The following is a 13,533-nucleotide window of genomic DNA, read 5'->3' as shown; positions in this document are numbered from 1 at the left end:
AGCCTTTAATGAAAGAGTGCTTTTCTGGGTGGTGCTGATAGCTCCAAGTCCCAACTTTAAATCAGTCACACGAAAACCCCCCAAAGAGCCCGTGGCCCACTGCAGAACTTCATAAAGCCCTGTCTCTCTTTGGACAGTCAGAATTCGTGGATAATTTTTCCACAACTTCGTAGCTCTTGATTCTGTTTTCTCTTCTGATAAAATACCTATATTTTAGCCTTACAAGTTAACAAGCCAGCCTACAGCATCAAATGTAAGCCACTGCTCTTGATAACAATCTGCAAGCGCTTGAAGCTTGTTTTCTAAGCAGTCTTTTCTGAGCCAGGTGAGGGACCTGCTGCTTTTTTGTTTTGTTTTTCCATCCGTATGGCAATTCAAGAGGAAATTGAAACCTTTAAACACTATTTGTGCTAGTTTTCCTTCTGAACCAGATGTGTTTTCTCCAGCATTTGCATGTGGGATGGAAGATCATGGATTGCCATTTTCAAATATGGAAAGCACCTATTTTTTTCTTTTTAAGTTCAAATGGGGAATTTGTTTGGCTTTCCTTTTAGGATAACATAAGATACCGACCTTTTCACTCTCATTTTTTTCCCCCATTTCCCACTAGGAGCAGTTACCTATGACCCCCCTCAGGATTCCGTTCCTGTCAGTTCAGTCTCTCTTATCCCACCACCACCGCCTCCGAAAAGCGTTGCCCGCATGTTGGCGCTAGCATTAGCTGAGTCTGCACAGCAAGCTTCAACCCAGTCCCTGAAGAGGCCAGGGACTCCTCAGGCTGGTTGTGTAACTTACGGAGACCTAGCAGGGGCCTCGCCGGAAGACAAGCGGCCCAGCCCCTATGCTGGCTGCCCTCTAGCTGCGGCCTCTCTGCACACCGAGGTGCACACCGAGGTGCACACCGAGGTGCCCCCCGAGCAGCCCCACGTCCTCAGCCGCGGCCCACCCATGCCAGACGCGGCGGCTGCAGGGGGCTCTCCCCATCCCAGAGCCACCGGCCCTGGGGCGCAGCCCCTCCCAGCGGACCTCCCCGGGCCTCAGCCGCACCGAGCCCTTCCCCCCGGGGACCCAGACGCGGTCACAGCCCCTGCAGCTCCTGTCCCGGACTCAGAGAAGCCTGGCGGCCACGTGGGCTTCCCCGAAGAGCACTGTGGGAAGCGCAGGACGCTGACCGTCTCCTTCGAGGACCCGGTCCCGGCCCGCCCCTGCGGCGGAGAGCAGCCCCCTCCTCAGCCCGGCGCCAGCACGGAGAAGCCCCCCCGCCCTGCCGGGCTGGCAGACAGGCCCCCCGGTCCTTGCAATCTGCCCAGGGACAAGACCTATCCTCCCTTGGGGTCCCCTGAAGAAAGCACCAGCACAGCCGCCACGGCCTGCCTGTCCACCCTCCCCGCAGCAGCCGAAGGAGGCACCCAGGAGGCCGCCTGGGACGCGGCCGCCCCGCCCTCCGCCGCCGCCTTCGCCATCGCCACCCTGCAGCGCCCTCCGAGAGCGAGCCGCCCCCTCCCGCCGCCCCCCGCCCCGAGACCCGCCGAGCCGCCGCCCAGCGCGCAGGCCCAGGCCGCGGCCGGCAGAGGACCCGCTAACGCCCACCAGGTAAGGGGGTGTCAGGCGAGGAAGCACACCCTTTCCCAAGGAACGTCGCTTTTCCAAAGGGGGGTGTTCTGCTTGGGTGACGGAAGGCCTTGACTTTTAAACCCTGTGGCAGGTCTCCACAAGCCATTTCCCATTTGAGGTTGAAATCCGCCTGTCCCTTAAGGCTGGTTTTTCTTTGAGAAAGGAGCAGTTACTTAATGACTGCATTTTAGTCAAACCTGCCACCTCTTCTTCCTAAAGCTTCTAGGTTGTTTCTTCATAGTAGTACAAAGAGATCATGATCAAGTTATTTGGATCAGGTGTTAGGTGTCAGGGTTGCAGGGCTTCTTTTTTTTTTAACTCCATCACTGACTTGTGACTTTGGGCAAGTCCTTTAGCCACCTTCTGCAGCTGCATAATGAGAATACTTCCTTCCTCAGACACATGCAGACCCTTTAGAGGCAGGAGAATGTCCAGTGTATTTTCTCTACATTAACCAGCAGATTGTTCCGCAGTCAAGCACCTGTTTTGTTGTGAGAATAGATATTGTATATAGAATGCTAAGCTTGCTTTATTTTTCTCACTTAAAGTGCTGTCACAGGTCTCTTGAAGTCCCCTTGAATTTGGACTTGTAGTCCTTGGGGGAGGATGTTACCGCTAGCCCTTCCTCTCTGGGCTCGCACCTGTGCAGCGTCCCTGTGAGGTTTCCTGGCTGGCGTGGGGCCGACTGGGACCTCAGGCGTGAATCTCACACATGTGCCTTCGTAGCCCTGGCCTGTGGCCCACACATGGTCCCACGGGACACCTAATAAGTTTGCAAAACTGCCTGCCTCTGAGGGCAGGGCGCTTTGCCCTCTGCTGGAGCGGCAGGGACCAGAGGGCACCGCACCTCTCACCGGCAGGCTCTCCTTCTCTGCTGGGGAGAGCACCCCCCCCATCTTCCCCCACTAACTGCCGCCGTCACACGGACTCCTGTCCTCGGAGGATGGGGTCCCTGTGGCCAGTGCACAGGAGTGCCCAGACGAAAGCTGCCACACCCACTGCCTCGGATTAGCTCGAGCCAGGACAACCAGTAGAAGCTTCCGAAGTAAGCACGGTGCTTGACAGTGAAACCTCTTTGGCTGCTTCTGGCTGTTTCTTAATCACTTTGACATCACGATTGTTCCTGAACTCTGCCTGGCATTGCGAGGCCCTCTCGTGCCTCGGGGCCTGGCAGCCTCCCCCCCCCCCCCCCCACCCGCCTGTGCCCTTGGCTCCAGCCCATCTGGTTCCGTGCCCTCTCCATCCAGCCCCTCCCTCCCAGACACTATGCTCTCCTCCTCCTCTTTTCTGCTGTGGCTCAAGCTCCTCCTTGTCTCTAGCAACCTCTCTCTTCCCTTCCCTTCTCTCCCCTCCCCACAGGCCAGGAAGAGGAGGAGTTTGGGGCTCACTGAGTGTAACTGTGCATCACCCCAGAGAGCTCTCCAGAGAGAGTCAGTGCCTTTTTATTCAACAGAACGATGATGGTGTTGACACTGAATTAGACGGGCAGACTGGGCACATTTATTTATTTATTTTAAGATTTTATTTATTTATTTAATCCCCCCCCCCCACCCCCGGTTGTCTGTTCTCTGTGTCTATTTGCTGCATCTTGTTTCTTTGTCCACTTCTGTTGTCCTCAGCAGCACGGGAAGTGTGGGCGGCGCCATTCCTGGGCAGGCTGCACCCTCTTTCGTGCTGGGCAGCTCTCCTTACGCAGCGCACTCCTTGCACGTGGGGCTCCCCTACTTGGGGACACCCCTGCGTGGCAGGGCACTCCTTGCGGGCATCAGCACTGCGCATGGGCCAGCTCCACACGGGTCAAGGAGGCCCGGGGTTTGAACCCAGGACCTCCCATGTGGTAGACGGATGCCCCAACCACTGGGCCAAGTCCGTTTTCCCATATTTTAAGCTTGGTAGTGTAGGTTGCCAAACCTTTTTTTCGGCCCCTGCACTAAGACAGGGTCATTTGGTAACCTCATCTCACTCTGAAAGCCTTTCATCGTTTAGAAAACCTCCAACAGTCCTTCAGAGATGAGGCTGCTCCCCCGGCTGGTAACTCAGCCCTTTTCCTGGCAGTGGGGGTGGTAGACTTCCGCCTATCTGGTATGACACTTGGCTTTGGAACTTTCCAGGTAGTCTCAGCCGGTGCAGAACTCTAGTCGGGTTTGATTCCACAGAGGGGAGGCATAAAAACAAATAGTTCCGTAACGTTCCTGTCTCCCACTAGGTTCACGGAGCAGCCCCAGCTCCAGAGGTGCCCCCTGGACCTAGAGCTGTCGACGAGCCCGCGGCCGTCTTCGTCAGGGATGACACTGCAGCTCCTCAGTGCTCCTTCTCCACCACTGCTCTCCACCCAGGCCTTCTGGAAAAGACCCACGAGGGCGCCCGGGCCGCCCTGCTCCACCTGCGCGCTGAGCCCGTGCCCATGCATGCCTCCTGCGGCTTCAGCGCCCCAGTGCCCCCTGCCAGGTCGCTGGAGAGCAGGGTGGCTGCCGCCATGCACGCCAGCATCACAGATGCCCCCGGTACCTCCCATTACCCTTCCTTTGTCCCTGCCTCGTCAGCCTCTGTGGATGGTGTGTTCCCTCTACCACAGCCGAAGCACGCTTCTCAGAAGACAGCTTACCCCGCCTTTGCTCGGCCTGATGTCCTCGCCGAGCCCTTTGGTCCAGAAACCTGTTTGCATTTCAGCATGGCCCCGAACTGCCAGTACCGCCCGCAGAGCGTGCCGCCGCACCACGGCAAGCTGGACCAGCCTCCGGCCTGCGGCCCCAGGCCCGAGCCCGCGGCACCCCCGGGCCCTCGCTACAACACGTACGTGGCCCCGGGCCGCAGTGCGTCGGGGCCGCACGCCAGGGCGTGCAGCCGGGGGGAGTACGGCGCCTCGCTGAGCTCGGCCTCCCTGAGGAACGCTTGCTACGCCGACGACGTGCCCCCGTACCCCACCATCCGCAGGGTGCAGTCTCTGCACGTGCCCCCGGCGTCCATGATCCGCTCGGTGCCCATCTCACGGACAGAGGTCCCCCCCGACGACGAGCCGGCCTACTGCCCCCGGCCCCTGTACCAGTATAAGCCATACCAGTCCCCCCAGGCCCGCTCGGACTACCACGTGACGCAGCTGCAGCCCTACTTCGAGAACGGCCGGGTCCACTACCGCTACAGCCCCTACTCGGGCGCCGCGGGGCCCTGCTACGCGCCCGACGCCGCCCTGTGCGACGTGGACGCCTACGGCACGGTCCAGCTGAGGCCGCTGCACCGCCTGCCCGCCCGCGACCTGCCCTTCTACACCCCCCGGCTGCAGGGCAAGGGCCTGTACGCCTACCCGGGCCTCCCGCCGCGGCCCCGGCCCGGCTGCTTCGCGGGGAGCGACCACCACGGGGTCGGCGGGCCCGCGGCCGCCGACGGGGCGCACACGTACGCCTCGTGGGACCTGGAGGACCTGGAGCGGTACCGCCTGCAGTCTCTGCGCCGGGAGGGCCGCGCGCGGCACAAGGCCAAGGGCGCGCCCGCCTCCCAGTACGACAACCTGGCGGCGGCCGGGCCCGACGAGCTGGCCGGGCTCTACGTCGTCCACCTGCGCAGTAAGTCGGATCCTGGGAAAACTGGACTCCTCTCCGTGGCCGAGGGCAAGGACGCGCGGCCCCTGGCCGCCAGCGCGGAGGGCGACGAGCGCGGCTACGAGCGGGCGCCGCAGAAGCAGAGCAGCCTGCGGGCCAGGCGGCGGCCCGACGCGGGCGGGGGCGAGCCCAGGGCGGCGCAGGAGGCCGGCCTCCGGCAGGCCGAGGCCCGCAACGGGCCGCCCGAGCCCGGCGGCTTCGCCATCCCCGGGGCCAAGTACCTGGCGGCGGCGCCCGAGCCGCCGAGGCCCGGCCCCCGCGAGGCGCGCCCGGCGCCCGAGAAGCACGCCCGGCACTGCCCCCGGGACGACGAGCCGCTGGCGCCCGCGCCCGGGCCCGGGCCCCCGCCCAAGCCCGAGCGCAGCCACAGCCTGAAGCTGCACGCCCCGCACGGCGCCGAGAGGGACGCGGGCGCGCCGGCGCACTACCACACGCACGGCCGGCGCCACGCCGCGCTGTCCCAGTACGACAACCTGCAGGAGTACCACCCCCTGGCGCCGCACCCGCGCTTCGCGGGCCTCGGCGGCGGCGCGGCGGGGACCTACGCGCCCGCCGGCTTCCCCCACCCGCAGAGCAGGACCTACGCCACAGCGCTGGGCCAGGGGGCCTTCCTTCCCGCAGAGCTGGCCTTGCAGCACCCCGAGACGCAGATCCACGCGGAGTGAGCCCCGGAGCAATAGAGTTGAACGAAGCAGCCTCTGCTGGACAGTGGACTGTTCTATTTTTTTCAATTACCAAAAAAAAATTACAAACAAAAGACTACAGAAGCCCCAGTCACATTCAAAAAGGAAAACAAACCACCGTCGTTCCCCCGTCCTCGCTTCCCTACCACCTCTTCCATTTACAGGCGGTTTCATTTTTGTCATTAAGGGAGATCTGAATGATTGTAAAGCACTGTGTCGAAAACCTAGTACAGGAGTTTGTAACAGACCACGCTTGCCATGTAGGGCTAGTCTGCAGGAGCCTGAGGACTGACTGCCTTTAACTGAATGCGAGTTTACCTCTGCCCTTTCTTCCTAGTATTCGCTCCCCGGACCAGAGCAGTGCACATCTCTCTCCTGGTAGGCTCTTGCCTTCACTGCATTTCTTCGTGCGTGTCTCCCTCCATAGCCAGATTGACACTCAGTTTTTCTCACTTCATTATCCCTTGTCCTTAAAAGTTAAGAGTGGACAAAGACTTCTCCCTGATCCTTCAGATTCATCAGTCAGTCAGATAGCAATATTGTAATTAAAAAACAAAGTAGTTAAGCCTTGAAGCATTAAGCATAAAGTGGTTTTCAGTATCCCATAAAATGTCAGACCATTCAGACCCAGGCTGAACTATGCTCTTTACATTCTTAGTTTCCGTATTTGTTCCTCATAGTTCAATGAACAGGCTCCTATCACTGCAGAAGGGATTTTTTTTTTTCTGTTATTTAAGCTAGAATTTAAGGAAACTCCTTAGGTGGAGGGAAGTAAAGTTCTTTTTGTCAGTGAATTTGATTAGCACCAGGAAACTATATCAATACGTTTAATGTGTTTCCTGTTTCAGGTTTTTTTTTTCCTGTAATATTTGGTAAATTGTAATCCCAGTAAAACATTTCATACCGTCTGTTTTTCTAAAGCAACTTTTTTTTTCATGAGGAAAAGAAACAGTGGCATGGTTTGCCTGGATAAATGCACATACTCTAGCATGATTACAAATTTACATGTAATTTCTGTTTCTTAACCAGAATACGAGTTCCCTGGACATTCTTAAAGCAGCTACTAATTACCTGTTAGTAATCTGTTAAGTTACCAAAATAGTCCCTTGGTCCACAGCACTATCTGGCCAGTCAGAATTCTAGGCAGTCAGCATTTAAGTTCCAAGGAAATTATGTATTGTTTGTTCACTCTGTATTTGTGTGATCACCGTTCACTGTAATTGCCATTTACACCAGCATTTCCGGTATAGCCCATTGTAACCTTGTAGACGTGGGAAATATGTCTAAATCCTGGGACCTTCATTTAAAGTTGCATTCCGTATTACACTAGGAACAGGACACTTTTTGAGTCCAACTCCATTCTGTTTTCTCAAGCCCCCCCATCACAGCTATGCCACTTTAGCCATGCAGTCCTCTAATTACAAAATGAGTTTAGATTGTCATTTCATTTCTACAAGTCTTAATAACATTTGAGTGTTATACATTGACATATTCTAAGTGTTCAGTTTGTAGAAGACACTAGGAGAATTTAATTCCATTTACTGGATGATTGCTGCTCTGGCTTTTTAAAACTTGGAATTAACTTTGATTTAGAGCAAAGGAGGAAATCTTTTAAGAGGCTAAAATCATGCTGCTATTGTTGCTGTGAAATTGTATAAAGATTAAGATTCATGCCAGTTCCTTTTTTTATTTAAAAAAAAAATCATGTGATTGCATTTTAAGGGTTTATATTTAGGAAAAGAAATAAAGTTTTAAGAGCCACACATTTATATGTGGAAATACTACTCTGTAAGATTTTCTTTTGTTCTCCCAGAATTGGACAGAGGGAGTCAATAAAGATTATTGTAGAAATCTTGAAACACTAATATGTGAAAAAACATCTGTGGAACTTCAGGCCTCTGCCTTGAAAGTGCAGCCCCAACTGATACGTAATCAAAATGTTAAGGAAGCCTGATGGATACTTCCGTTTGGTATGCAAACACACCGGGTGCTGTGCGCAGGAGCCTGATTTTTGGTGAACAGGCAGCACTCCTTTTTTTTTTTTTAATTTTAACCACCTCTTTGTGAAGTAGGTAACCATTTACCTTTGATAGCACACCAGCCCTGTAGGTTCTCACCAGCAGCTGGAGCGTAGGAAGAGAGGCTGGCACGGCACGGAGAGCCAAACGCCCCTTCGCCCCTAGAGCCCAGAAGGAGGTGGCCGGAGGACGCCTGACCAGTTTGAGTATTCGTGGATTTGTTGTCACACACATTGTTTACTCCTGAAATTAAAGTCTGCATTTATGAAGACTAAGATGAATTCCTCCAAGCATTTTCTTTCTTCTTAATAATAATCTATGGATTTAGAGATAACAAGTAAATACTTAGAGTGCAGAATGGCGACTGAAATTTCTGGTATAATGTGAAACACAAACTTTAGGTGAAATCAAGGGTTGTTTAATTTAATGTCTATGGATACAGCCTTAACTTTAGATTCAGTTATTCGCAAGACTTCGTATCTTCCCTTCCTGATGTTGTGGGGTGGAAATTGGACAATGAGTCACATGAGCCAGGGCACGGCGGCATAGCCCGCTGGTGTGTGACTTTGCAGATACAGAGCTAGAATGTTACTACTTCCAAATTTCCACTGGGAGTATTGTGATCCAGCAAATGCAGCTGCCTTAAGCATTAGACCCATAATTTAATTCTAGGGATAGTTTCATAGCCATGTCTCCAGATTTTATCCTTTTGGCAAAGTTCTGATCTCACAGCTTAGTTTGACTGAAATAACTATTCCTTGGATGTCTGGCCAGAGACTTTGCTAAACTCCAGAGGTGCCATTTTCTTACTGTTAGCATCCGTTTCCTCTGAGCCTTACTGCTGTCTGGATGTAGTTTCCTTTTAGACCTACAAGTCCCTGGGGTGATTCCCAAGGAGAGGGCCTGCACATTTCTTAGGAAGGCAAAGCATTTTTTTAAATTTAGGGTCAGGTTGAAAATTTCTAGACTGATCCTTCCAAGGAAGAGGGACTGTCAACGTGGGTGGGGATGGAGGAGTGGAATGTCACATCGGAAGCAACAATTTGGAATTTGCCCCTCTAGTTATGGAGCTTGCAAAGGCCATTTCTCTCTGTTCCCACTCAGTATGTTGGCCAAGAATTGCCTGAGTAGAGTGTGTGAGGAGGAAATAATAATGAAAGCAAAAGTATGTCCGCAAGTTACTTTCGAATGGTTAGAGGCATGTGATTTTCAGTACTGTGTTACAGAAGTGTTGGGAATGGTATATTTTAACTGTGCAAGGTAATGTTAGTGTGCTCTGAGGGCCTTTTCCCCCCTTACCTGATTAGTACTGTTAATGTTCAAAGAATTAAAATGGTTGTTTTACAGTTTAGATTCTGAGATGGCAAAACCTGATTTTCAGCCATGACCTGCATGAGAGAACCATCCTAGAAAGTCTTAAGATCATACGTTTGAGTTCTTAAACTTTAATTTATATAGTGCTTTTTTATGTTTTGATATTTTTTTCGTGAACTGGTGTAAATTGTTAATGCATATAAGCTTGTGTATTTTTGTAAATAATTTTGTGATTTATTTCTTGCCCCATGTGTAAATATTTAGAGCCTCATCTCTTCCAGCCTCATTTGACGCTGACTTGTGGGTTTGGGGATTTGTTTCTTTGTTTCAGTTGGGGAGGGAGGGAGAGGGGTTTTGTACTCTGATAATCCAGCTGGAGATCTCTTGTGGTTCAAAGCAAATGTCCCACTGAAAGCAATTCAAATATCAACAGAATTATTTCAGGTTAAAACAGACTTCTTTGTGTATGTGTCTCCTTTTTGACCTCATACGAACTTTTAATGAAATAGGTGGGGGTAAGTGACTTGGGATATTCACACCCAAAGGGCTTGCCATTGTATGGCACGGATTATCGTGCCAAATGGTAGTGGAGGGAAGGGGTCAAAGGCCTCCTTTTGTATCTGTTTGCCATGCATGGTATGCGGCCTGGCCAGATTTCCCCCAGGGCACACTATCATCTCTGGAAGTGCAGCTCCTGAGAGCTGGGCTGAAAACCCAGGCAGACCTGCCGTACCAGGGGCTGTCCTCTGTGCTCTGCTGGTACCACCCCCCTCCATGCTTGGAGGTGCCCAGAAGTGGAGGTGGCTTCTTATCTCAGGATTCTCCAGAAGGGGATTCAGAATCAAAACCACATTTCTCAAGATTCCCACAAAGCGTCTTGGGCATCCTGCTTACTCTTCAGGGTGAAATAACCAGCAGAATCACCCCCCTAGAAGCAGTCACCTGTGGCAAGCTGGCTTTTGGTAAACCCAGATAAAGGTGGGATTTCGATGAGAGCAAAGAACCCAGCTGCCCCACAGTGGACCAGGGCTACGATTCCTGTGCCAAAGTTCTTCTCAAAAGCATTTCAGTACCAGCTGGGAGGGGAGGGGGCAGGTCCTCAGTAATCAGCTATTGATATATTGGTTTTCCTACTAGGAATCATAAATTACAAATGATTCCTCATCCTTTTAAAGTATTAGGGGCCAATCCCTTTTTCCCAGCAAAAGGGAAAATATCTCTTTAGTCACGATGACCGTGGAGAGCCAGCCAGCTTTGATATACCAGCGTATAAACAGTTACAAAGTCCGCTTTCAGTAAACACTTCCAGACCTGAATAGGGGTTCACATAGAAGCTCAGTTTAAGAGGGATTAACGAAAAGATATGTCTGATATGGTCTTCTACTTAATTTCTGGGACTCTTGTTTCCATGCCAGTGATTTCATCTCAAACTTGTTTCAGACTGATGAAGGATAGAACCTACCTCTCAAAACATGTATTTGTCACTGAGAAGTTGGTGGCCAGTACCTGGGTAGCATTTTCAGTTTTAGTCATATTGTTCTATAGGAAAAGGCACTTCATAAGGTAATAGCGACATTCCCCACTGCAGTAAGGCCTTGGGCACCTGCACCCCACCAAAAGTGTTGTCAGTTTTTTTGGCCATGTTTTTGAGATGGTACCTCTTCAAAACCAAAATTTTGAGATTGGCAGTATTTTGATTACAGTATTTCCAGAATATATTTAAACCATAAACTTTGCTGCCAGTATACTTCAAGATCCATCCTATCTGTCTATGAATGACTGTGCTGTAATAGAGTGATGCCCTCTGGAGCAGTGATACAGAAGGAGGGTTTTCTATAGTGAACAGTTTAACCCCACTGTCTTTATGTTCTTGTGTCTACTGTTTTAAAAGTTTTCCTATATTCCGTTGTTTTCTGCTTATTGTTTTCCATGAACTACCTATAAACATTCCATTCTTCTTTCTATTTATAATTCTAATCTGTCCTGGAAATGACAAATTAAGCTTGTCATTATGGTCAGTAAAAGAAGTTCTTAACTGGGACCTGAAAAGTTCTCTTGAATCATATGGACTTGTGTCCTCAATCTCTCTGCTACTCAGAGACCTTTTGTTCTTTTCTCCGATCAAATTGCTTGTATAATTGAGTTTCAGAAGATTAGATAATTGTATAAGATGTTCAGAAGGGAGAATGAAAGAGACTATAGAATTTCCCTGCATTTGACTTTATGAGAAAGCTATCTGATTAGACACGATGGCATTTTACCTGTTAATAATTTCAAGGTATTTCTCCCCATAGAAGAATGCTAGTCCATAAAAGACATTTAGCATCCACAAGTAACTCTAGTGAGAAGAAACAAAAAGGGGTTAAGTAGACATAGCCTCAGTTATCAACTAGTGTTTTTTTTTAATTCCCTAAATACATTTTGAAAATGAGGTCTCTCAGCTACTGGTTCATGCCTTAGATGGGACATGTAGTTCTCAAACTTTAGACTCCATGTAATACACCTGAGGAGCTAGTTAAACATAAGGTACATCGAGCAACCACTGGAATCTGATTCAGTATCCAGGATCCGAGCCAGGTATCTGCATTCTAACCCTCACCCCCAATATAATTCTGATACAGATGACGGAAATACTGAGCTCACAGCATGTTTAATAGACTTCTCTGAAAAGGAAAGCATCTCTAGTTCGTTTAACTCGACCACATTTTCCCATTGGCACCTTGGTTCCCCATCACTGCAGGAATACAGAAATTAATCGTTAATTTCTCTGTCCCCCATGTTTAAATGTTAAGCCCAGATTCAATTATTTATAACAGCGACGGGTAAAAATAGGACTAATTGAGGTGAACAAACAATACAGAAAACATTTTGATCAACATTCTCTAAAAAGGTGGCAGACAAATATCAACTTTACGCAACTGCTTCCTATTCTATGCTTAGTTGTGTCTTTTGGGGATGAGAATTCAGTGGTTAGGAAGTTCAGCTAACATATTTACTATTCAGGCCATCAACTGTTTCAAATACTGGATATTGGAAAACAGAACTAACTTCTAGAACCAAGTGGGTGTGATCTCCTTCCTCACCGAAATCTTTGCAAAAGCCACCAGCACATACTCAATGAGCTTATTTGACTTTTTAGTTTTATGTATTTTATCAGTTGTGGACAACAATATAGCAATGTTTTTAGCAGCTAGTATTAGTTAACCCTGTGTTCAGTGGGCTGTGGTGCCAGCCACTGTTGTATTTTATATCCATTAGCTCGTTCATGCCTCAGAGTCGATTGCTCTGTAGATGACACCAAGCACACAGGTTAAACATTCCACCCGCTGCCATAGGGCTAGGAATGAATGGTGGAGCTGAAATCAAGACTCGACGTGTTCTGAAACCGAAGACTTTTAGAGCTGGATAGTCTTGAGATTGGCTCCTGCCTCTGCTACTTACTAATTCCGAAGCCTCTAACTACTAAACTCTTCTAAAACTACTTCCAAAACTTAGTAAGCCATGGCTTTCTCATCTCTAAAATGGGAAAAATTGTAGTATCTACTTCTTAGAGCTGCTCGAGGACTAACTTAGATGATAGATGGTTCTAAAGGGGTTAGCATGGGAGCAAGAACCCAATCAATGTCATCCAGGACCGTTACGGAGAAATCGTGCAACACCACAGAACAGTTCAGGGAAGAGGGTTCTTTTTGGTTTCTATAAACGTGTCTTTAGGAATTTCATCAGTTGCATCAACCTTTCTGAAAAAAGCGAAGAGTTCATATGGTTTACATACACCTTGCAGAGAGTCTCAGTTGGAGATGACAGATTAAGAGGAAAACTCACGGTAAAACTTGGAGCATGACATGGTAGCGGAGAAACCCCTCACAGCGTGAGGGCTGAGAAAAGACCTCACATTCCCTTGTGAGTCTTCAGTGGAAGCCTTTACGGAGGTAGCACCGGCTCGATCTACTGAATGATGTTTATAACATCTTATTAGAGCTATGTTATCTCCACCTCGTTGGACTGCACCAGACAACTTTGCGTTTCAGGGCAATGGGCCTTGTGCCTCTCTGAGCTGTGCCTTTTCTGCTAATGGGACTTGGTTTCTGCAGGCAAAGCTTTACTGTGTTGCTCGAAATCGCTCCAATCGTAGGCTCACGCAACACAGGACAGAAGGAACAGAAGACACCTTGTGTGTTGCTGCAGAAAGAAAAGTCAAGGGAAGAAAACAGGTGTGGGTGTTTTACAAAACAACTGCTAATGATACATTTGACTGGCTCTCAGTCTTTGGATGGTTACACTTGGCAAATAAACACACATTTTCTT

General features: G+C 50.1%; 1 protein-coding gene across 5 annotated transcripts in view; it reads left to right on the top strand.

Moving 5' to 3' along the window:
* ARHGAP32 (Rho GTPase activating protein 32) overlaps positions 1-9,680 on the top strand; it is a 326,449-nt gene extending 316,769 nt beyond the window's left edge. For all 5 annotated transcript variants that reach the window (XM_058289085.2, XM_058289083.2, XM_058289084.2 and 2 more), the window contains 2 exons: positions 611-1,593; positions 3,821-9,680. In XM_058289085.2, the coding sequence (XP_058145068.1) occupies positions 611-1,593; positions 3,821-5,875 (3,038 nt within the window). In that variant the 3' untranslated portion in view covers positions 5,876-9,680. The remainder of the gene's footprint in view (positions 1-610; positions 1,594-3,820) is intronic.
* Positions 9,681-13,533: the final 3,853 nt, after the last annotated feature.

Source organism: Dasypus novemcinctus, chromosome 27, assembly GCF_030445035.2.
Source record: "Dasypus novemcinctus isolate mDasNov1 chromosome 27, mDasNov1.1.hap2, whole genome shotgun sequence".
NCBI lineage: Eukaryota > Metazoa > Chordata > Mammalia > Cingulata > Dasypodidae > Dasypus > Dasypus novemcinctus.
This window is presented reverse-complemented; position numbering and strand designations above follow the sequence as displayed.